Source organism: Melospiza melodia, chromosome 1 (genome assembly GCF_035770615.1).
Source record: "Melospiza melodia melodia isolate bMelMel2 chromosome 1, bMelMel2.pri, whole genome shotgun sequence".
Taxonomy (NCBI): Eukaryota; Metazoa; Chordata; class Aves; order Passeriformes; family Passerellidae; genus Melospiza; species Melospiza melodia.
Window position 1 is genome coordinate 172,063,909 of NC_086194.1, and position 23,787 is coordinate 172,087,695.

The window sequence follows — 23,787 nt, forward strand, 5'->3', positions numbered from 1 at the left end:
CACCATGTCCTGATGTTTAATGAGTTAATATAGAATAATATCATGTAAATAATAATAATAATAATAATAATAATAATAATAATAATAATAATAATAAGAAGAAGAAGAAGAAGAAGAAGAAGAAGAAGAAGAAGAAGAAGAAGAAGAAGAAGAAGAAGAAGGAGAAGAAGAAGAAGGTTAATCCTTATAATAACCTAATAATAATAATGGTTAATGTTTTCCTGCTCACAGCATGGTTGGATCTGCCCTCCAGCCCATGGTGCAGAGACTGGAATTGGATGATCCCTCAGTTCCCTTCCAACACAAACCTTTCCATGATTCCGTGTTCTCGTGCACCCAGGAAGGAAGGCACAGCAGGATTTGTTGGGCAGGGGATGTCGGTCACACAAGGAGATGAGGGCAGAGTCCTGAATGCGGCAGAGTGAATTTTGATTTGAGCAACAAAGATAAAAACAAGCCTCAAGTTCAGATCCTCGTCCCTAGCTCAGGAATGTCCAACATCACATCACTGTGAGCGTCCCAAGCCAGTTCCTGAATTAGGGACCAACATTCCTGCTGCAGCTCCTGATATCCCCTGTCAGAACCTCCTTTTCTCTTCCCTTTCTCCCACAATGGTGACAGTGCTGCAGTTATTGAGGGAAACCCCAGGATCCATGGATTGAGCTGCCAGATACTCAGTTTTATTCTGGGTTTTGTCACTGCAATGGGGTGACCTTAGGCTGCTCTGATCCTCAACGTCCCAGCAAATCTAAAGGGACTATTAACGCTAAATTTGTTTTTCTTGTGCCTCTCTGTCCCACAGGGCAATGACCTTATAATTTACCAGCCCTCCCAACACCTGCTCCCTCCTCAAGTGCAAAATGTCTTTCCCCTCAAATTATCTGTCTTGCCTCACAAATTATCTCCCCAATTAACACCACGAAGATTACTCAAAGCAGTTTTGCTCTCATTTCTCCTTGTGTTCAAGCCTCCTGCTTCCATTTCACACCTGATTTGGGGGTTCTGTGTCTGAGAGCTCAGTGGTGTTTTCCAGCTGCATCTGGTGGTTCAGTAAGCAATATTCCTTCCCCTTGTCAGTTAAAATGCTTCAGAACAAGTTGTTGAGGAATTCTAAATCAGACCAGCCATGATTTCATGACCCCAAACAGCTGACCCATAATTAATATTCCTATCAGGAATTTTTCAGATGGATTGCTCCAGGAGCAGAGGTCACAAAGAGTGAGAGGATCCAAACCCACATAACTTCTTCCTTTAGAATTATTCCTCCTTTTCTCTCTATATTGTATATCCTGGCTCCGTTAAAGGTATTCCAGAATGGTTCCAGTGGCCCTATATTCCACTTTTTATTTGCTCTCTCAATTTCCCTCCGGTGAGTTTGGGATGATCCCCATCATGTATTTCATTCAAATTCCAGGAGAATTCAAGGAGAATTGCACTTTTAATTGGCCTATCAAATGTGATCTTACTGTACAATGCCATCTAATCCATGGCTTTTGTATATTTGGGAATTGCAGAAATATTTTATCTCACGATGAAGCAGAGTTATGTTTTGATCAGACATGAGGCAGATATGGAGCACGATGAGTTTTCCACCTGTCCATTCTTAAGGGTTAAACAATTAGCATAAAAGAGCAAAAGCCAAAGCACAAATAATGGTGAAAAATCCACTTGGATGATTACCACATATTCCTGTTTTTACACTTTTTGATAAAAACATCATGAAAGGGTTTGGGTTGAGAGGGACCTTAAAGATCACCCAGTTCCAACCCCCTGCCATGGGCAGGGACACTTTCCACTATGCCAGGTTGCTTCAAGCCCCATTCAACCTGGCCTTGAACATTTCCAAGGATGAGGCATCCACAATTTCTCTGGGGAATCTGTTCCAGGACCTCACCTCTCTCACAGGGAGGAATTCCTTCCTAATACCCAATCCAGAGCTACTCTCAGTTTTAAGCCAATTTTGAACATGTCTATTGAGTGTCTTAATTTTCAGGAGCATTGGCAGCAACATGCTAAAATATTCATAGGGGAACATTTTCCCACAAGGGATTTACCCTGGAGATTTACCCTGGATTTACCCTGGAGACTCCCCAGGATGAGTTATGCTTACCCAGCCCATGAGAAACAGCAGGCTGGGATTTTCCAACCTGCTCCAGCATCACTGCACATGGCTACACTCAAAGCCCAGTCTCTCCTCTCTCCACAGGAGGTTCCTGGATTTTTTCCATGTTGATTCCAGCAGGGGAAAATGAAATTATTCATAAAATCATGGAATTGTTAAGGTTGGAAAATACTTTTGAGATCATCAAGTCCAACATCAGCCCAGCACGATGTCCACCATCAATGCTATACCCATCATGCTATATAAAAAATGTTTTTTGAATACATCAATGCTATAAAAAATGTTTTCTGAACATTCCCAGGGGTGGTGATGGGATGAATTCCACAGTGTTTGTGATAATTTGCTTTCCAGTTCTCCTCCCCTCTTGGACACCACCCATTTCCTCTGTGACCTCTGCAAGTGCATCACAAATATTGTTCCAGACTGGCAATAACTGGAATGCAAAGGGAGGGAGAGGAGGTTAAATCCATGCAAAAGGAAAGGGAGAAGGTGGAAACTCCTTTACATTTAGTGCAAAAATCATAGAATCAACCATCTTTAAGGCTGGAAAAGACCTCTGAGATGATCGAGTCCACCTCATGGTCCCAGCTTCTACCCCAGCTCCTGCCTCTTGTGTTTCCTTGGATTTCCTCCCTCCTGAGATCCCTGCTGCTCCCGATGACTGCAGGGGCTGCATGAAAATAAAATCAGAGGCTGTGTAACCTGGAAAGCGCTTTCCAAATGTTTTTCTGCCCTTTTGGAGGGTGAGAAAGCTCCCACCCCGTGGGAGCAATCACTGTGTGCATTCAGAAAAAGCCTGTGCTGAAAGCAGCAATCCCCAAGGAGATTCCAAGGGAAACCAGGATCTGTGGGAGGGCAATCAGCCGCTGCAAAGTGCCTTTCCCTGCAAGACTCAGGCAGTTCCTATCAATTCCTTGTGTGAAATCAGTGCTGGGGAAAACTCAGGGACAGGATTTCCCTGCAGTGCCTTTGCAGGAGGATCTTGGTGGATCACAGGACTCATTCCCTTGGGACACAGATGCTCCTTCAGTCTGTCCTGCCCCAACAAGGATCCACGGGGTCCTGCAGGACCTTCCCACTCTTTCCCATCACCATTCACATGCTCAGCATCCCAAATCTCTGTGGTCTCTCAACCAGAACCAAAAGCAAGTTGATTTTCCAGCTCCATCAGCTCCTCTGCACGAACCAGGCATGAGGAACAGTTATGGAGTTTCTCTGCCATCTGAAAAGACAGATATTTGTCCTAAAGTCAGTGATTTTACATCTCTCCAAGTAGGCACAGGGGATTTGTGTGCTGCATTCTGTTAATTTTGTGAACCCTAAAACTGAGATGGGAAATAGAATTATGTTCATTTTATATAAATGTATCCATATAAGAGGCAAAATGACACCATCATGGACCAGACGACCTCCAGTGGTCCTTTCCAACCTCACCCACTCCATGTTCTGTGATTTTGTGATCATCCCCCATATCTCTGTGTCTTGGATCATTCACCCTTAATTAATACCTCCTTTAATTAATACCTCCTGCCTAAAAAGCACAGCAGTGGCTCCCACCTCCGAAGCCAGAACATTTCTGGCTTACACTGATGATTTAGGGGGGGGGACATTGCCAGCTCCAGCTTTAAAAGTCTCTTGGGTACTGCAAGAAAAGCAACAGAAATCATCTGGGACAAGTTCTGGACCAAAATTCACAACAGAGCCTGAACTGCTTCTGCTCCATATCCAACAGCAGGCATTCCCTTAAGTAAAATCCCCAAAGAGTCCTGGTGAAGAAAATTGAACTGGAAACTCAGGAAAGACTGGGAGAAATTGAAACTGTTTTTTCCTCTTTGAGCCACACTCTAATTTTCTCATTCTGACCCAAAGGGGATCAATTCCTGAAGCATTTAAGAGCAGTGGGAATCAGAGCTGTTCCAGCCATTCCCATGTGCTTCAGGAGATCACAGGAAACCTCCAGTCCAGATCTTCAGACCTTCTCACCAGCAGGAGTTAAGAAGATGAATATTTTATAGGTTTTAGGCTGATCTTTTTACTCAGGGATTTAAGGAATATTTGCCACAAAAAATGCAAGCAAAATTTTCAGTGAAACCTAATCCTCCCTGGCCTTCTCCAGGTGAAAATAAGAAAATAAAAAATCCTGGTTGGAGAGATATCCACAGATATTAGTTACCCAAAAAAAAAAATCAAACTTTCTTATGTTTTGTAACTTCTAAATATTTTGGCAAATTTGCTGCTTTCCAGACATGGAAAATGTCCATCTGGACAGCACACACAGCTAACTAAACCTGGCTTGATAAAAATGCTGGTGACAAGTGAAAAATGCCACATGCTTTGCAAGAAGTAATAATTAAATCCATGGATGCAACCAAGGTGAGCCACGGCTGAAAAGGCAAAAAAAGGGGAAAAAAAAGAGAAATTTTGGTAGCTGGGGAAAAATAGGGACAGAATTTCATAAAGGCTGACCCTTCAAACCTTCCCTTGGTCTGATCCTTCCATGAGGTCACATGGAAGTTGTTTCTTGAGCAGGACAAGAGGTCTAAAACAGAAGGAAAACCAATGGAAAAGCTGTTTCACTTTGTTCTGCTCCATCTTGGTGTGGAAAAGAAAAAAAAACAAAACCAAAACTTTGGGTTTTCTTAAATTTATTGAGGCTTTCCAACAACTTCATTCAGAAGATCATTGAAATAAAGAATAGGCATCTTTCACTTAAACATGAACATCCAGAGGAGAGAAAGGAAAATTTTCCATAGTTCTGAATGTCTCCATTGGCAATTCCCAGCTCTGTTCCTCAGCAGGTGGGATCTCCAGGACCTTCCAGAATCACAAGTCACTGGTTGGTCTGGAATAGGAGAGGCTTCAGAATGGACAGAAATGGACAAAACTGTCCATTTGTGGGCAGTTTTGGGCACCACTGTAATATAAAAAGGATATAAAGACATTAGGAATCATCCAAAGGAGGGACATGAAATTAGTGATGGGTCTGGAGGAGAATCCTGATGAGGAGAGGTTGGGATTCCTTGGTTTGTTCAGCCAGGGGAAGATTCTGAGGGAGGACCTGGAGCTTCTGCATGAGCGGAAGGGCAGGCACTGATCTCTTCTGTCTGGTGACAGTGACAGAGCCAGAGGGAACGGCCTCAAGTTGTGTCAGGAGAGGTGTTGGAACCCTGGTTACTGCTCAGAATTTTAGACTTTCTGTGCTGACAGGCACTGACCCCAAAAAGAACACTGCATTTGACCTGAGGGTGTGGAGAAGGCTTCCAAAATTGAATGACAGAACTGGGATTGTGGGTGTGGAGTTTGAAATGAAGTGTATAATATCACATGGTGCAAAACTTAAGAGTTTAAGGTTTTAGAATATAGTAATAAATATAAAGTAAGATGGAAGTTTTAGGGTGGAGGCTGGTGCTTGTTCATCACCTTCTTCTTCACCTTCTTCTCCATGGGTTTGGGTGGTTTTGTGTAATTGGATAAAAAATCTGCATTTCAGGCCACGGGTAGTTGGATATTGGGCTAAAAGTAATAATAATTTAGGTGTCATTTCTCATTTGGAAATTCATCCTTAAAAAGGCCTTGTGGAGAGAGAAATGGGGCTCCATTTTTAGTTTGTTAGAGTGAAGTGCTGCAGAGCTCAAGGTTTGTGAGACTGTAACTTAAATAAAAACTAATAAACATCTGAGCCTGAACAAGAAATACCATCTCACACATTTAATACTGACCCTGGCAAAAGAAGATACCAGAGGGGTTTAGTAGGATTTTAGGAAAAGGTTCTTCCCACAGAGGGTGGTCGGGCACTGGAAAGGGCTCCCCAAGGAATGGCCATGGCTCCAAGCCTACAGAGTTCAAGGAGAGTTTGCACAACGTCGTCGGGCACAGGGTGGGATTTTTGGACATCTCCTGGAGATGGAGGTTGACCTGGAGCTCACCTGGACAGAATTTGGGCAAGGCCATGTGCTCCTAAAGGAAGAGGGATAAAAGAGAATTCCTTCCCATCCATGGAAGTGTTCCAGGACAGGCTGGATGGAGCTTGGAGCAACCTGGTCTAGTGGAAGGTGTCCCTGCCCACGGCAGGGGGTTGGAACAAGATGATCTTGAAGGTCTCTTCCACCCAAAAGCAGTCTCTGATTCCCTGGGAAAAAAAAACCCCAAAAAAAACCAAAAAACCAAACCAAATAAAAATAAACCCCACTAGGAATAAAATATAACACATAAATGAATATATAAACCAGGAGTTAAGATTTATAATCCTGGGAAAGGAGGTTTAAAGAATGATATTAATAAAAAAAAAATCTATGAATCCAAGTCCCTTCCTTAATTCTTCCTTAATTCCTTGCTGAAAATAAATGAATTTACCTCTTGTTTCCATTTTTTTCCACACAAAAGAGGGAAAACAAAGGCTTCCTGAGCCTTTATGATGAATTGAATGCAGTTAGAGCAGGCAAGGTATTTACAAGTTGTGCTTAATAGAAAGGTTTATCAAAGCAGGGTAATTACCAGACAGTTTGGGGGCCTGAAAACAGAGTAATTAAAAAAAAAAAAAAAGTAGAAAAACAAGTAGTGGAGGAAATAAAAGAGAATTCACAGGGAAATATGTAAAAGCAAGTGGGTTGCAAGCTGAACTGGTGCCTCAGTTCTCTTTACACAGAGCAAAAAGCAAATTATGTCAGGGCAGGGTGGCCAAGGAAAACAATACCTGGATTAGTGAGAATAAATAACTCCAATAAAGGGTCAGGAGGTGCAAAGGATGTCCCTGTCCATTGCTCAAGGAGGTATTTCATCAGGGATGCCAGGTGCAGGTGAGGTCATGGAATAAAATGTTTTGGGTTGGAAGGAGCCCTAAAAACCATCTCATCCCAACCCCTGCTATGGGCAGGGAACTCTCTATTGGACCAGGTTGCTCCAAGCCCACCCAGCCTGTCCTTGAGCATTTTCTGGGGTGGAAATTGGTGAAATCTTTTACTTTCACTGTGAAACCTCTAAGGAGCAATGTCAGAAGGGGCTCATGACCCAGATGGATATTTTGATCCAACTGGGAATATTTTCCCCTTCCCAAGCACCAGGAGTCCCACAGCTTCCCCAGGTAGCTCTCTCCAAAGTCTAATCAGTCTGAGTGCTAAAAATAACTGCTGCTTATCCACGCTCAAATCGTTCCAGTAATTAATAGAAAATTAATTCAAGGCAGGCGGCGATGCCCCTGAGAGCAAACGACCTTGCTTTGTGCAGGGAAGACAAATTAGCCAAGGTCCATCCAATGTGAGCCATCAAAATGGGAGGGACGGGATGTTCCCAACCTCCTGACTGTTTTTATCCACACAGGATTTGTGGATCACAAGGGAGGAACAGCTCCCATTACCATTCCTATTATTCCCTGGCAAGCAATTATATCATCCTTGATATTTTGTTGGGATCCTTGACATTTGTTTTGATTTTTTTTTCCATTTCTTTTCTTTTTTTTTTTTTTTTTTTTCACCTCTGGATGATGTTCCTACAGTTCCATAAGTCTTAACCTGGTCTATGGAAATATGGTTAATCCAACTCCAGCCCTGTCCATCCCTCTGTGCATCTGCTCATGGATCAGACTGGCTATCACCCTGCGCAGATTCAAGCAAATTAAATGAGGAGAAAGCCCTCAAAGTTCTAGAAATAATCTCAGGAAATTCGTGAAAATTGGTCAAAAAGAGGAGAAACCTCAAAATGAAGGGTCCCACAAAAGCTCCTCAAGCACTCCTAGAAGGAGCAGCCAGGTGGACAGCAGGAAAATTCACCCCCGATGATGCCTTTTCCTCAGCAAAAGAGGAAGAAATCCTAGGAAGGACCCCAAAGGCAAGGAGAAAACCAGAGAACTGGGAGCTAAGAGGATTGAGAGACAAGCAAATTGGAAATTCAGTTTCATTCATTCATTCATTCAGAAAATTTTGGGTTGAGGAACATGATTCTCTCCCTCTACTCTGTTCTGGTGAGACCCCAGCTGGAATTCTGCATCCAGTTCTGGGGTTCAGCAGCAGAAGGATGTGGAGATTCTGGAGCAGATCCAGAGGAGGCCCTGGAGATGCTCCAAGGGATGGAGCCCCTCTGCTCTGGAGCCAGGCTGGGAGAGCTGGGAATGTCCAGCCTGGAGAAGGGAAGGATCCAGGGAGAGCTCAGAGCCCCTTCCAGTGCCTGAAGGGGCTCCAGGAGAGCTGGAGAGGGACTTGGGACAAGGGAGGGAGGGAGGGAGGGAGGGACAGGACAAGGAGTAATGGCTTCCCACTGCCAGAGGGCAGGGTTAGATGGGATATTGGGAAGGAATTCTTCCCTGGGAGGGTGGGGAGATCCTGGAATGGAATTCCAAGACAAGCTGTGGCTGCCCCTAGATCCCTGGAAATGTCCAGGGCAAGGTTGGATGAGGCTTGGAGCAACCTGGGATAGTGGAAGGTGTCCCTGTCCATGGTAGGGGTTGGAACGAGATGATCTTTAAGGTCCCTTCCAACCCAAACCATTCCATGATTCCATGAAAATTGCACCCCTTTGGCTGTAAATCCATTTCCTCCGTTTCCCTCCTATCAGGTTTGTTTAGTTCTAGACACATTCCTGGTCAGCTTTTGCCATCCCACTTTTTGCTGGTGAGACTGACAAGGCAGCTGTTAATTCCATGATCAGTGCTGGCTGTGCTACAAATCCCAAAACCTCTGGGCTTAGGATCTGTGGCACCTCGGAAAAGGTCAGGGCCGAGGAGGAAGTGCAATTTGTAAAGGTCAGGCAGGGGAAGGGATCCTTGAATCCTGCCTGGGCAGCTGAGAGGGATGATTTCATTCCAGCATTGAAATCAAAAGTGGAACTGCTGGGAGTAGCTTTGAATCTCACCACAGTATTTTGGTTTTCCTTTTATGTTTCAGTTTATTGTTAAGAACCTACAAAACACAACCATCCGCAAGATGGTGCCTATTTAGTAGCCAAGCTCCTGTAAATCAGGAAAGATTTAGCCAAAAAACAGAGTTGGGAATCCGATTTGTTTAATCAAATTCAGGATTGGCTTTAGGACACGTTGGACAATGCCCCAAGATCTTCAGGCTTTTCCTGGGCATATCGTGGAATCTTGGAATGGTTTGGATTGGAAGGGATCTTGAAGTTCATCTCATTCCAACCCTGCTGCCATGGGCATTTTCCACTATCTCAAGTTGATCCAAGTTCCATTCAGCTGGTCCTGAACATTTCCAGGGATGGGGAAACCACATTTTCTCTGGGCAAACTGTGCCAGGGCCTCCCCACCCTCAGAGGGAAGAATTCCCTCTAAATTCCATCTAATATTCCATGTAAACCTGCCCTTTATTGGGGGAGCCTTAAAGCCTTAAAGCCATTCCCCCTTGCACTTCCAAATTAGCAAATTCCTAATTACTTTAAGCAATTGAGGGTTCATTTTTTCCAATTGATTTTCCAGCTAAACAGTTAAACCAGGAGGAAATGACAGATATTAATCAGAATTCCTATTATCTCTCCTGGTTCTTGCAACTCATCTTCTGCTGTCCTAAGCATCATAGCATTTGATAAAGCAGTCAGGAGGAAAAAAAAATCAACTTTTTTAATGAAATAGTTTTTGTAAGAAATTGCCAATTCATCAAAATCAAATTGCTTCACGCCACCGCATCTCTGCGGCCCAATTAGTTTGTAATTAGTTAACACAAAGTGGAACAGTTCTAAGCAGAGGGACAAAGACAAGTGCTATCAGAATTCCTCCCTCAGTAAATAGAGGAGCATCTGCTCCAGGGAAAGGAAACCTGACTTTAAAGGACTGATCTTGCATCTCCTGCATCATAATTGCATGTCCCGAGCGGAGACTCGCTGGTTCAGATGGATCTTGCTCTCCATACCTGGGTTTGATCCCAAAATCCATCCTGGACTTCAAATAACTTTGTTACTTCTTCACAGCACTTCTTTGTCCACAAAATCCTATTTTTCAACACTTTGTCAACAGCTTCAGAATCAAGACACAAAAAAAGCCCTGACAGGAATGATCCCTCAAGAAAACATTTTCCCAGTGCTCATGAGATGAGCTCTTTCTGTGCAGAAAATTTTTCCCAAAACCTTGTTAATATTGGGAAAGCACCATCACTTCTGGGGCCTGACCACAAACTAAGGGCAGGATGGACAAAAATTGAGATTTTATAACCTTTGCATGAGGCGGAGACAACTTAGGAAGACTTCAAGGATGCCATGAGGTTAAGCAGGGAAAAAATTAGAAGGACCAAAGCCCTCCTGAGTTGGGGATTGATCTTTTCTCCCAAGGAATATGGCACGAGGAAACAGCCTCAAGTTATCAGGAAAGGTTTAGATTGGATATTCTTTCTTTCTTTCTTTCTTTCTTTCTTTCTTTCTTTCTTTCTTTCTTTCTTTCTTTCTTTCTTTCTTTCTTTCTTTCTTTCTTTCTTTCTTTCTTTCTTTCTTTCTTTCTTTCTTTCTTTCTTTCTTTCTTTCTTTCTTTCTTTCTTTCTTTCTTTCTTTCTTTCTTTCTTTCTTTCTTTCTTTCTTTCTTTCTTTCTTTCTTTCTTTCTTTCTTTCTTTCTTTCTTTCTTTCCACCAGGAGGATTGGAAAAGGCTGCCCAGGGAGTGTCCATCCCTGCAGGGATTTAAAGGACGTCTGGATGTGGCACCTGGGGACATGGGTTTGTTTTGGGAATGGTTGGACTCAAAGATCTCAGAGGTCTTCTCCAACCTGAAGGACTCTGATTCTCTGGGAAAGGAGAGACCAAGAGGACATGGATTGAGGGCAGCTGTGGCCACATGAGGGGCAATGGTCCCGGCTGGTCATGTCTGGCCCCAAAACCACCCTGTTCTACCCAGGGTTGGACAGGACTTGGAGCAGCCTGGTGTGGGAGAAGGTGTCCCAGCCCATGGCAGGCATTGGAACTGGAAGATCTTGAAAGTCCCTTCCACCTAAAATTTTTCTGTGATTCTGTGTTTCCTCCTGCAGCAGCAGCACTGCAAATCTCAGGTTCTTCCCCATCCATATTCTCTGGTTTCTTGGGGGGCCAGGAAAATTAATTTTCCCAATAGAAGGAAAAGTTCATAGACTGGGAAGCAGCAAGGGTGGTTAAGGGTCCTGATTTAAGATCTGTTGTGTGATCCCAGGAAATTCACATTTACTCCCTGCATTTCCAATATTTTGCCACATTTGCACACAGGAAGATGCAACGCCTGGTAAGGGAAAAGACAGAAAGTTTTTTGTGAGGGCAGAACAAGCACAGAACCTCTTTGTGGTCCCAGCCCAGGCTGTTCTACCCACCCTTCACCCCAACTCCAAAGTGTGGGTGCAGGAAAATGCTCTCCTTTCTCCCTGAAAACAACTCTGGGATGCACCAGGCATCGCTGGCAGGAGCTGGCAGGAATCTCACACTCCGAGTCTTTTGTGAGCAGAAGAGCTCAGCAATTAGCAAAATAACAAAAAAAAAAAAAAAAAAAAAAGAGAGAGAGAGAGAGAGGAGAGAGACTCAAATGCATTTTTGATGCTCTGAAGTTGCTGAGATTTTTAAACAAACAATCTGGGGCTGCTCCCACACTCTGGGAGAGGTTGGGCTCCAGCCATGTGGCAACAGCACCATCGTATGGGAATCTCCAATCCCTGCAGCCCTCGGAATTTTCTCCATTGACTCCTCGCTCTGCAGACGAGATCAGCACCGTGGTGGATTTATTTTCAGCCGTGCATTGATTTCATGGTTGTCATCAGAAATGTGTGCTATGTCAAGGTGAACTTTTCCTCCGGGGCTGGTCAGGCTGGCTCCACAAATTGGAAATCCCAATTGGAATCACTGGATGCTTCACTCTTGTGCCCAGACCCTTGGAGAAATGCTCAAGGTCAAACAGACTCCTTGCTCCTTAAACTTTTGTGTTGCACCCTGGTTGTACCTGTGTGCACCCACAGATCCCAAAAAACTTTGCTTGGGATGCAGGAATTCCAAGCCCTGAATGGTGCTGGAGGAAAAAGAGGCACAAAGAAAGGAAGGATCGAGCCAAAAGTCCCTGAGAAGCTCAGTGACAGAAACCCAAACCCCTTCCTGCATCTCCCAATGTCCTGCCCTTAATGGCAGCTCCAGTCTCCATTTCTGAGCTGTGGAATTCCAGCAGGAATGCATCCATGTGCTCTGAAGCTCATTTGAACAGCAAACCTGGATATAAATCCTTGGGAGGGAGGTGGACCATGGCATGGAATGCTGTTAAATATCTGCAGATGTGGGAGCTGGAGCCACTCTGTGCTGGCAGCCAAGGCCACCTCTGGAGCTGCTGGAATCATTTTTCCTGCTCTGCTGCTGGATCAGCATCATTCATGACCATCCCAGAACAGAGGAAAGTGGAAAACAGCCAGGAGATGGAGAAGACTGAGATAGGGGACATCCTGTGTGTTTGCCATAGAATTATGGAATGGTTTGGGTGGGAAAAGACCTTCCAGGTCATCTTGTCCAACCCCCTTCCATGTCAGGGACACCTTCCACTTGACCAGGTTGGTTCTGTTGTCCTGTTGTGGCTGTGGACAGTTCCAGAGACAGAGCCACAGCTTCTCTGGGCAACCTGTGCCAGGGCCCCACCACCCTCAAAGGAAGAATTCCTTCCCAATATCCAGTCTAAACCTGTCCTTCCTTCCTTCCTTCCTTCCTTCCTTCCTTCCTTCCTTCCTTCCTTCCTTCCTTCCTTCCTTCCTTCCTTCCTTCCTTCCTTCCTTCCTTCCTTCCTTCCTTCCTTCCTTCCTTCCTTCCTTCCTTCCTTCCTTCCTTCCTTCCTTCCTTCCTTCCTTCCTTCCTTCCTTCCTTCCTTCCTTCCTTCCTTCCTTCCTTCCTTCCTTCCTTCCCTCCTTCCCTCCCTCCCTCCCTCCCTCCTCCCTCCCTCCCTCCCTCCTTCCTTCCCTCCCTCCTTCCTTCCTTCCTTCCTTCCTTCCTTCCTTCCTTCCTTCCTTCCTTCCTTCCTTCCTTCCTTCCTTCCTTCCTTCCTTCCTTCCTTCCTTCCTTCCTTCCTTCCTTCCTTCCTTCTTCCTTCCTTCCTTCCTTCCTTCCTTCCTTCTTCCTTCCTTCCTTCCTTCCTTCCTTCCTTCCTTCCTTCCTTCCTTCCTTCCTTCCTTCCTTCCTTCCTTCCTTCCTTCCTTCCTTCCTTCCCTCCTTCCATCCATCCATCCATCCATCCATCCATCCATCCATCCATCCATCCATCCATCTCTGGGAGCATCTCTACATCTCCTCCTTTGAACTCTTTCTCTCCCCTTATCAATCCATCTGTTATCCTGCCCATCCAATTCCATGCCTCATTTGGGATCCACACTTCCCACATCACAGAAAAGTCTATGATGCGATTTGCCCCACTCCCAGCTGGTGACTTAATCTCATTTATTCCCCACCCATTCTGATTTGGGACAGCTGAATATTCCTGAGGCTGTGTTCCCAGCCACAGCCATCAGAAATTCCCCTTTGGATGCCTAAAATCGGTCACTAAAATCCCTACTCTAACATCCCACAGCCTCACAGCCTGGGTAGATTTGCAGACAGCGCTTCAGGCAGCATCAGCTCTCTGTTAACACCACCCAGGAGTGGAAAAGGCAATAAAATTCCAATTTTAACCACACACAGGGATTTCAGAACATCCTGGAAAGGAGTTACAGGCACGAGCATGCTGAGAAAACTGTGGTAGATAGGGACAGGCGGTCGGAAGATCTCGCGATGTAACGGGAAGCAGGACCCCTGTTCCCCTTAGATAAGAAATTATCATAGGAATGTAGCCTCCCTAAACCGAGTGCCAGTAACTTTCCATGCCCTACCCAGTAACTTTCCACTCCTTACTAACCATAGATAGTAAAGACAGACCCCCCCTCTGACGTAGAAGACCCCCTAGATTATAAAACCCCACGAGATGAGATAATAAAGGGCCTTTGGACCGTCCACCACATTGGTGTTTGCGTGCTCCTTGGCCCGAGCCACGCTGGAGAGTTTGGGTCGCCGTGTTCCTCAGAACCAGGTTGCCTTGCCTTATATCAGAAGGCAACAGAAAACAGCTCAGAGCTCAGCTCAGCTGAGCTGCCCATCCCTGGAACTAAGGCAGGCTGGACCAGGCTTAAACTTGGCTTAGACCATGGAAGGGATGTGGAACAAGATCATCTTGAAGACCCTTCCAACCCAAATAATTCCATGATCCTGCGATTTTAAGATCTGTGCCATCCTACAAGCTCCCCTACAGATGACCAAGAAATCGGGAAAACTTCCTTTTGATGTCTCTCTGTCCAGATTTTCCAGGAATCTTCTCACCTTTTTTTCCTCAAATCTCCAGCTCATGGCTGCTCCTGCTGTGATCCATGGTCTGTACCATGATCCATCACCATTTTCCTGACACCAGGCAGGAGCAAATAATCCAGAACCAGGATAGAGCAAATAATCAACTCCTGTTTCCCCCTTCCCAAACAGAGAGCTTCATCAGAAATCTGCAGTGACAGCAAAAAAATATTAAAAAAAAATAAAAACAAACGAAATTCCAAGGGATTTGCAGACATTGTGAGATTTCCAGAGGAAATTGATGCTTTTTTCCATGAACACAGGTGAATTTGGAATTTTATAACCTCAGGAAAAGAAAACAACACCTCATACACCCAGTCCTGTGGATAACTGTGTGTTCATGCACATGGAATTATAACGGGCTACGTTTGCCATCTTCAGGAGTAGGGCAGGAATTGCAGTTCATTTTCCCAAAACACAGTGAGAATCAACAATTTATGTAAGAACACAGGAATTCCTGGGATCTCACACAGCCTCAGGCAAGCAGGACTGGGGGATGGAGAAGCTCTCAGCTGTCAATTCTCTCACAGCACCACAAGTTTTGAGTTTTTCTGGCCGATGTTAGAAAAAGAATGCAAACAATGGCACTGGGAAAGATGGAAAGAGTTTTTCTTCCTTATCAATGCTTTTTAAAATAAATATTTAATTCCAGGCCTTGGTGGATTTGATAGGGAATGTTTTTTTTTCCCCTCAGCCCTGTTCTTCCTTACCACAAAAAGCCAAACCCTTTTAGTCCCTCAGGAACAGTCCTGAGGGACTAAAAAATAAAAATAACCTTCAATACATCTGAATGAGGAAGTCCAGAGCCTGAAAAAAAAAATGGGTTTTCTTATCCATAAAACTTGGCTATAAATGATATGGTCTGTAAAAATATGATGAGGCAAAAGCCAACAGACACAGAAAAAAGGTGTTGGGGTGGTTTTTAGGTATTTTTTACACAGAAAAGTGCAAGTGGAAGTGGTTAAGATCCTCATGGAGGAATTAGGATTTGTCAAATCATCTGCAACAAAGTCAGGGCAGGAGTTTTAGTCTGTATCCTTCATCCCACAGCCACTGATAAATGATCCATGTGCACACCTTTTGGAAAAGTCACATGGGAATAAATCCCTGAAGGAGAGAAATGCGCAGCACTAATCCCAAGATCCCGGGGGGGGCAAAAAAATATTACAAGTTGAATTTAGCAAAAAAAGCCCTGTTTTCTTTTGCCCTGGCATGTCCTGAGAAGTGGTCACAGGATGTGAGGAATGGGAGAGGACTGCTCAACCCACGAGAGCAAACATTCGCACTCGAGGCTGGAATGTGGCTGAACTCACCCTGTCTGTGATGGGGAAGTGGCATTTTATGGACAAGCCTGGGTTGTTGACTTTGCATCTGCTCTGAGTCAAGTGTCCAAACTTGTACCCAGCCTATGCCAGACAAGAGCGCACAAAGAGAACCAAGCCACAGAGGAAACATCTCAAAATGCCAAACAAAACCCAGCACAAAGTCCCTGTGCGTTTCAGACATCAAAAATAAGAGTTGGCCATTGCTTTGTAAGAGAAAACAAACGCAAACGAGGGCAAATGAACCCCTCTATACCTGGAAATGCCAATGCACTTTTAATTTGCCCACATGCCTCCCTACCACATACCTTGTTATCACGAGTATCACTCACACGGGCAGATAAATACCCGGAGCTGTTGATTCAAAGAACATTTTGTCCTCAGTTTAAACACAATGGCTCCACTCAGGGTGGCACTGGGGGTGGAGAGCCTCGTTCACAGGGTGCCACCGCAGCCTCAGTGGCTCTGAAGAAATGCATAAGGCCGGCCTTGTTCGGAAGAATCTGGGGCTTTTTCCACTCCTGTGAGCACTTTGCCCAAGGGTAGGAGGGAAGAATCTGGGGCTTTTTCCACTCCTGTGAGCACTCTGCCCAAGGGTAGGAGGGGAAGGCAGGGGTGGAGGGGAGCCCAGAGAGTGGCAGGGGAAAGAGGAGAGGCACCAAACACAAATATCCCGACGCCACAAAGCAACCCCTCCCTTGGTGCCGCCAGCAGCTCCCTCACTCAGGTGCCTTCTCAGGGATGACCTTGTGGGCACGCCCGGCCTCCCAGGATATATAACCTGCCCCAGGAGCAAACAAGCCAGAGAGGCAGCCCCAAGACAAGTTATTCCAAGATGAAGGCTTTCCTTGCGCTCCTGCTGGGAGCGCTCCTGTGCGTGGACTCAGGTAAGTCCCCACAAAGGATCTGCCCTCCCATCCCTCCCTGCAGGTTTTCGGGCTGGAAGGAGGATTTGTAGTGGGATTTGGTAATTAGGGAAGAGAGAGATGTTGGCACATTGTCATACCAAGGTGTTTCCCTTCAGATGGGTGTTGAGTGGGAATAATGCACATCCCACATGGGGATGGTGGGATCTGAGTGATGGGGAGAGAAGCTTCCAGGAAAGATAAATCCTGAATCCTGAATTAATCAAAATTAAATTTTTTTTCCCAGCCAGACCATATAGTTAAGGGGGAAGGGGAGGGGCTAAGTGGGGTGGGAGGATTATTTTCCTTCTTTCCAGGCTATCAAAAATGCAACATTTACGCAATGTTTTCTACCAACTTTTTTTCTGACTCTTCCTTTCAAAAGCAGACCGTGACTCTGCCCAGATTTCCAGAATTTTAATGGGACAGTAAAAATGACTGTGCCGTGATGTGTTATTTTATAGACTGAATGGGTGGGCTTTAGATAATATCAGATTTTTATAGCTTCAGTAAGAAGAAAAGAAAATGGGTTTAAAGGAGCTTTTCCCTATTACCAGAGAAGAGAAGAATCAAATTTGGGGAGTTTCTCAATCAGCAGAGGATGCTTAAGGAACAAGCTGTGAAGGGTCTTGCACAGCCCTCAGACCTTTCTCTCTGCCGGCTTCCATCAGAACACTCAAAATTTGACTTTTATTGCTTTAAAAGTCAGATCAGTGTGAGAACAGTGCAGCACAAATTGAGGGTTGGCTCCTCACCTCTGTGACTGCATCAGTCATTTGCAACAGAGAGGATTGGACAGAAGATCAAGTGCCTCAAATTAATTCCTTCAATCACTAATTTCCAAACAGGTCTTTCCAGTGTCCTAAAAGAGTATTGAGATGCAGGTTTGATGGTCATGGGGCTCAAGGAAATTTATTTATTTATTTATTTATTAACTGACACTTGCAAGGCCCCAGTGACGCCCTGGGGCACAAGTAGCTGACAGGAATAGGTAATTACACCACAATCTCACTCCTCTGGGGACAATTTTTCACCAGGGCTATTTGCTTGGGAGGTGCCGTGTTTTCCCCTGCCTTTGCTGGATGCACAGAGCAGCCCAGCAGGTGTGCCCAGCACTGATTTCCATCCCCTCTGGAGTGACATTTCCACAAGGGGTGGTCAGAGAGGGCTGAAAGCCATTTGCACTTTGATTTCCAGGAGGGCGTGATGGAAAGGGCGAGTCAAAAGTTAAGAACTGAGACAAGGGGCTGGAAGAGACTTTGCAAATTCCTTCTTCATCCCTCACGCAAGGCCAGGTCAGATGGGGCTTGCAGAAACCTGGTCTGGAGGGATGTGTCCCTGATGATCCTTCCAACCCAAACCATTCCATGATCATCCTCTTCAAGCCCTGCGGTCCCTCTGCTCTCTTTTTGCTCCCTCACTGCACTGACTACATCCAAAACATCTCCAGCATCTGCCAAACCTGGCTCCCACCTCAACCAGGTATATTATTATCCACAAAAAAAAAAAAAAAAAAAAAAAAAGGAAAAAAAATAAAGAAAAAAAAATTTCCCAAACCCAAAGCAGAGAAGATATCTTCCTTTGAAGATCCCCAGATCCCCAGAATTGGTCCTGTTCTGTTTCCCTGTGGTCGAATTCTCTGGAAAGCTTTGGATAGATTGAAGATACATAGATACATGAGAGGTGTAGAATTGTTCCCCACCTGCAGGGCTGGGTCCAGTTCTGGGGTCCAGCATGAGAAGGACATGGAGCTGCTGGAGCAAGTCCAGAGGTCTCCACGGGGGTCTTCATGCTCCGAGAGCTGGAGTCTCTTTCCTCTGGAGCTGGGAGAGCTGGAGGTGTTCACCCTGGAGAAGAGAAAACACTGAGAAGGCCTTACAGCCCTTTTCAGTGCCTAAAGAGACTCCAGGAGAGTTGGGGATAAGTTTTTAGGAGGTCCTGTTGGGATAGGATAACGGGTAATTTTTTTAAAATTAAAAGAGGGTGGATTTAGGTTAAGTATAATTAAGACATTTTTTATAATGAGAGTTGGCTGCCCATGGAAGCTGTGGCTGCCCCATCCCTGGAAGTATCCGTGTCCAGATTGAATGAGGCTTGGAGCAACCTGGTCAGCTGGAAGTTGTCCCTTCCCATGGCAGAGGGGTGGAACATGATGATTTTAAAGTCCCTTCCAACCCAAACCATTCCATTATTCCCTGACTTCTCTCCTAACCCCTCTTGGTCTCCTGCAGCTTCATCTTTGCAGTGCTACAGCTGCAGCTCCCAGCTCAGCAACTCCAAGTGCCAGACGGTGAAGACGTGCGGAGAGAACAACGTGTGCAAGACGGACGTGATCCGTAAGGAAAAGCAGGGGTGGGAAATGTCTTAGTTGGGATGTTGGAGCTAAAACTTTTCCCAGCCTCAGGTGTTCCATCCAGTCTCACCCAAGTCTGGATACACCAGGTGGTTTGGGCCAGCAAACCTCAGTGTGCAAGTGTCTTTCACCTGTGCAAAATTTGGTTTATTTCTCTTTCACAGCACCAAAAATTATTTGTTTGCAAGGGAAATGGTTAATTTGTTTTGCAATATTTGCAAACATGAATTAGGATGGGAGGGGGCTGAGCCTGATCCATCCTGGTTGTGAAGTTAGGAGGCACTGATTTGAGGTGAAATCAATGAAAATGACAAAATTTCATCTCTGTGTCTGTGGGAAAATGTGAAAAACTAGGATTTTATCCTTCTGTCCCAAATCTGGTTTGCCCTGTCCAGAGCTGTGCCGACAGCTGAGTTGCTCTTGGACCTGGGGCACAAAACTCATCAGTGCCACATTTAAGCTCCTCTCTGTCAGGCAGTAGATGGGATATCTCCAGTAGGAATTATCCCAGTTGGGAATGTGGAAATCCATGACATTCACATGCAGGAGAGCCAAGATGTTGTAGGACTCTTTGTTATTTATTGCACGTGGGAAAGATTTGGTGCCCAGAATGGATTTTAGATCTCCTGGAGGAGAATCCTAGAGTCAAAATCTGCTGGTAACCAGCAGTTGCCAAAAATGGCTAAAAAGATGGGCTGTGCCTCTCAGAAACAAATCAAACAACATCTGTGCCATCTGAAATGGGAATAGCCATGTTTCCATAATTTCCCAGGTGTGGAAACGCTCCATGCAACAAAGATGTTTGGGATTGGGCTTCACATGAGAGAGGGCAGGGTTAGATGTGATATTAAGAAGAAATTGCTTGCTTTGAGAGTGGTGAGGCCCAAAGAAACTGTGGCTCCCCCATCCCTGGAATTGTCCAAGGAGAGGTTGGACAGGGCTTGGATCAGCCTGGCTGAGTGGAAGGTGTCCCTGAGCATGAGATGATCTTGAGTGTCCCTTCCAACCCCAAACCATTCGGCGATTCCGATTTTTGTCCCACAGAACAAGCATCCCGCTATTCAGTTCCACAACGCTTGCCTTGTGGAAGGCTGAATCTTAGGCTAAGCCTAATGGTCCTGCTTTCCTCCCAGGGGTCGTGGGGCTCTTCAGCATCATCAGCAAGGGATGTGACTCCTCGTGTGACCCATCCTACCAGGACTTCAACGTGGGCAACAGGAACATCTCCTGCTGCAGCAGCGACCTCTGCAACGCCAACGCTGCGGGCAGCGTGAGGTCCAGCTACGGGCTGGCCGGAGGGATAGCGGCTGGAGTGCTCTGGACCATCCTCAACAACAAATTCTGAGGAGCAAAGATGCCTCCCATGACCACAGAGAGTCTCAGAGCACCCCTCTAATAACAGGAACCCTAACCAGGAGCAGTGGGGTGTGTTGGGCACCCAGCACCCCAGGAGCTGATGGCAACTCTTTGCCATATGATGGCTTCTGCTTTAATCTCATTGCAAAGGTCCTGTGCTACCAGATAAGGAAAGGTGTGTTTATGTTATCTGCAAAACACCTAAAATAAAGTTATTTCTCCACCAACTGTGTCTATCACTCAGTCATCTATTTCGGCCCACGGCAGAGCTGCAGGTGTGTGTTTTATGTCTGGCCAATGTCCAGCCCAGGTCATTGCTGTGAAATGTGACCTAAAGTCTTTTTTATGACCAGGTAACCTCCCCAGAGGAGAAGAGAAATGCTACAGATATATCTCCTTGGAGTTCAGGGAAGCCTGTGATGCTTCTTCCCATGACGTTCTCCTGGAAAAACTGGCAGCCCAAGGTTTGGGAATGTGCACTCTTGGCTGAGTTAAAAACTGGCTGGATTCCAGGCACAGAGTGGTGGGGAATGGCGCCACATCCAGCTGGTGGCAGGTCACCAGTGGTGTCCCCCTGGGATCAGTACTGGGGTCAGTCCCATGTATTTATTGATGATCTGGATGGGGAGGTCAAGACCACCCTCTGGAAGTTCATGTATGACACCAAATTGGGTGGGATGTTGATCTGCTGGAGGGCAGGAAGGCTCTGCAGAGGGATCTGGACAGGCTGGATCAGTGTTCCAAGGCCAGTGGTTTGAGACTGAACAACACCTATGAGTACAAGGCAGACTCTTTAACATCTCTCATAAACAGTAACAGCCCCTCTCTGTGGCTATAAATTCAAAGTTATTCCATGCCTTCTCCAGCTGATTCATTTTATGGATATAAATTCAGATGTTCCCACCTTGCCTTGGGAGATCAAAAGCAGCAGGAAAAGCTCTGTACAAAGAGGCCTGAGAGAAACTCTCAGGTGTTTTCCAAGCTACACCCACATGAAGAGATCTGGTAAAAAAAAACTAGGGGGAAAAAATAGAGAGTGAATCTGGGAAAGCCCTGGATGGGAAAACAGGATTTAAGGAGCTATGAAGTCAGGACAGCAATGGTTGGAGGATTAAAAGGGGAGGGACACTGGCCAAGAGCCCCAAATTCCTCTCTTCCACCTTAAAACCTACTGGAGCTACCAAGGATGTGGAGATCCACAGGCTGAAATAACAGGGAATCATTTCCCTGGGGGGATGAGTCACCTGGAGGATCCATAGCCATGGGACAAGGGTCAAAATCCCATATGGGATGTAGTCAAAGGAGCTAATGACACCATCTGCTGTCGTGAAAAGCTCATAAATCCTCAGGATGTGGGGCTAATTGTAAGGAAGCTGCTAATTGTAGGAAGATGGGAAGGGGTTTCCCCGGAGGAAATCAAGAAGGAGCCACCTTGTTTATAGGAATCCAGTCTGGTTATTGGTGAAGGGAGGATTTGGGACAAGTGCAGTGATTTATTCTGGCTTTTCCAAACCTCCTGAGTCATATCCCTGAAAAGAGGCTTGTCCAGCTGTAAGTCTTCCAGTCAGGCTGTTTTCTGCATGGATGACCAACTCCGTGAGCTCTCCATTCCAGGGAATCTTCTCCTTGTGCTGCAAGGATGTCCCTGACACCCTTAATGCCCTGTATCCACTTTCTGAAACAATTCCACATCCAGACAAGCAATTCCCAACAAGCAATTTTGCTGCTGTGGTCTTTTCTATAAACTGGGAATTTAAGTGGCCAAGGCATGGTGGCACCAGAGCCATTGGAGTCCTCAGGGAAATTGGGTAAAACAGCCTTTTCCAGCCTCTTCCAGCTTCTGGAGAAGTCAAACACATTCCTAAAATTATGGAATGGTTTGGGTTGGAAAGGACTTTGAAAATCATCTCATTCCACTGTCCTGAAATGGGCAGAGGCACTTTCCACTAAACCAGGGTGCTCAGATTCCCATCCAACCTGGCCTTGAACACTTCCAGGGATGGGAATTTTGGGAATTTGTCCCCAGAATTTATATTTATACCTCAGGGGAGTATAAATGGGGGCTGTTCATCTCTAGTTTAATATTTTGGTCCTGTGGCAATGCCATCTACTTCCTCGAGCCTGCAATTGAGCAGTTTCCTCCCAGAGCCAAGAGGAGGCTTTCCCAAGCCCTGTCGGTTGAGACCCAATGTCTAAACACTCAGAGGCTCAAGGGATTATTTCTTCTCCCAATTTCTGCCCTGAAGGAGTCCAGGACTGACCACTGAGTGGTTCTCATCTGGATTTACCCAGAGATAAATCCTCTCTGTGGATGTATCTGGAAGTTGCACAGGTAGGACGGCATGGAGCACCTCTCCTATAAGGAGAAGCAGAGAGAGTTGGGGTTGCTCAGCCTGAGAAGGGAAGGCTCTAGGGAGAGCTTTCAGTGCCTAAAGGGGCTCCAAAAGAGCTGGAGAGGGACTTTGGACAAGGGATGGAGGGACAGGACACAGGGAATGGCTTTCCCACTGTCAGAGGACAGGGTTAGACAGGATATTGGCAAGAAATTTTTCCCTGGGAGGGTGCTGAGGTCCTGGCACAGGTTTTCCCAGAGAAGCTGTGGCTGCCTGATCCCTAGAAGTGTCCAAGGCCAGGTTGGATGTGGTTTGGAGCAACATGGGATAGTGGAAGTTGTCCCTGCCCATGGTGGGGGGGTTCCAGCCCAAGATATTCTGGGATTTTCCATTATTTGGTGGTGAGATAGTTTAGAAAAGGTGCAGCTGGGAGAGGCCAAGACTGGGACAGAAACAGGAAAGAGCTGGGCAGGAGCCCCCTGTGGAACTGATGGCACCTGGCACAGCACTTGGAATATCCACTGTCCCTCCTGGTCACCAACGGAGCAGCCTCAAAAACAACCCTCTGGTTTTTGGGAGGGCAAGGAGGTGGCAAACTGGGGCAGATAAATGACTCAGCTGCGGATCAGAACCTGGGCTGGGCCAGGGCAGGACCAGGAAGAGAACGAGATGTTTTCTTGAGGGCTGTGACTGCACCTTGGCAGAAAGATTGGTTCCCCCTCCTGCTTTAAACCCATCATAAATCTCAACAGGACTCTGGGTCAGGTCCCTCTGTTCTGCCCTGAACCCTCTGTCACCAGCTGTGCTCTGTTGGTGCAGAAATCTGTGATAATTTACATTTTGGGTGCTGATAAAACATCCTGAGACTTGCTGCAGGACACACAAGCACAATATTCATCTGAAAAACAAGGCTGGGTTTATTTTGCCCAAGGAAGTTGCTTCTTGAACAGTTTTATCAATTCTTCTGTCCTCTCCACGCTTCTCAAATTTGAGAACAGGGTCTTAAAAAACTCAAGTGTCCCAGGCTGGGTTGGATGGGGCTTGGAGTAATCTGGTCTAGAAGAAGTTGTCCTTGCCCACCACAAGATGATCTTGAAGGTTACTTCCAAATCAAA

At 45.8% G+C, this 23,787-nt stretch overlaps 1 protein-coding gene and 1 long non-coding RNA gene across 2 annotated transcripts; one reads left to right on the plus strand and one right to left on the minus strand.

The window, feature by feature from the left end:
• Positions 1 to 4,920: 4,920 nt before the first annotated feature.
• LOC134430719 (uncharacterized) lies at positions 4,921 to 14,445 on the minus strand. Its single transcript, XR_010030902.1, has 3 exons — positions 14,380 to 14,445; positions 6,049 to 6,251; positions 4,921 to 5,036 (listed from the first exon to the last, which is right to left on the minus strand). It is a non-coding gene; the product is annotated as an uncharacterized LOC134430719 (long non-coding RNA).
• Positions 14,446 to 16,395: 1,950 nt separating this feature from the next.
• Positions 16,396 to 20,566, plus strand: LOC134428367 (prostate stem cell antigen-like). The gene is made up of 3 exons (XM_063175077.1): positions 16,396 to 16,612; positions 18,862 to 18,966; positions 20,117 to 20,566. The coding sequence occupies exons 1-3, from the start codon at positions 16,561 to 16,563 to the stop codon at positions 20,326 to 20,328; spliced, it is 369 nt and encodes a 122-aa protein (XP_063031147.1). The 5' UTR covers positions 16,396 to 16,560; the 3' UTR covers positions 20,329 to 20,566.
• Positions 20,567 to 23,787: the final 3,221 nt, after the last annotated feature.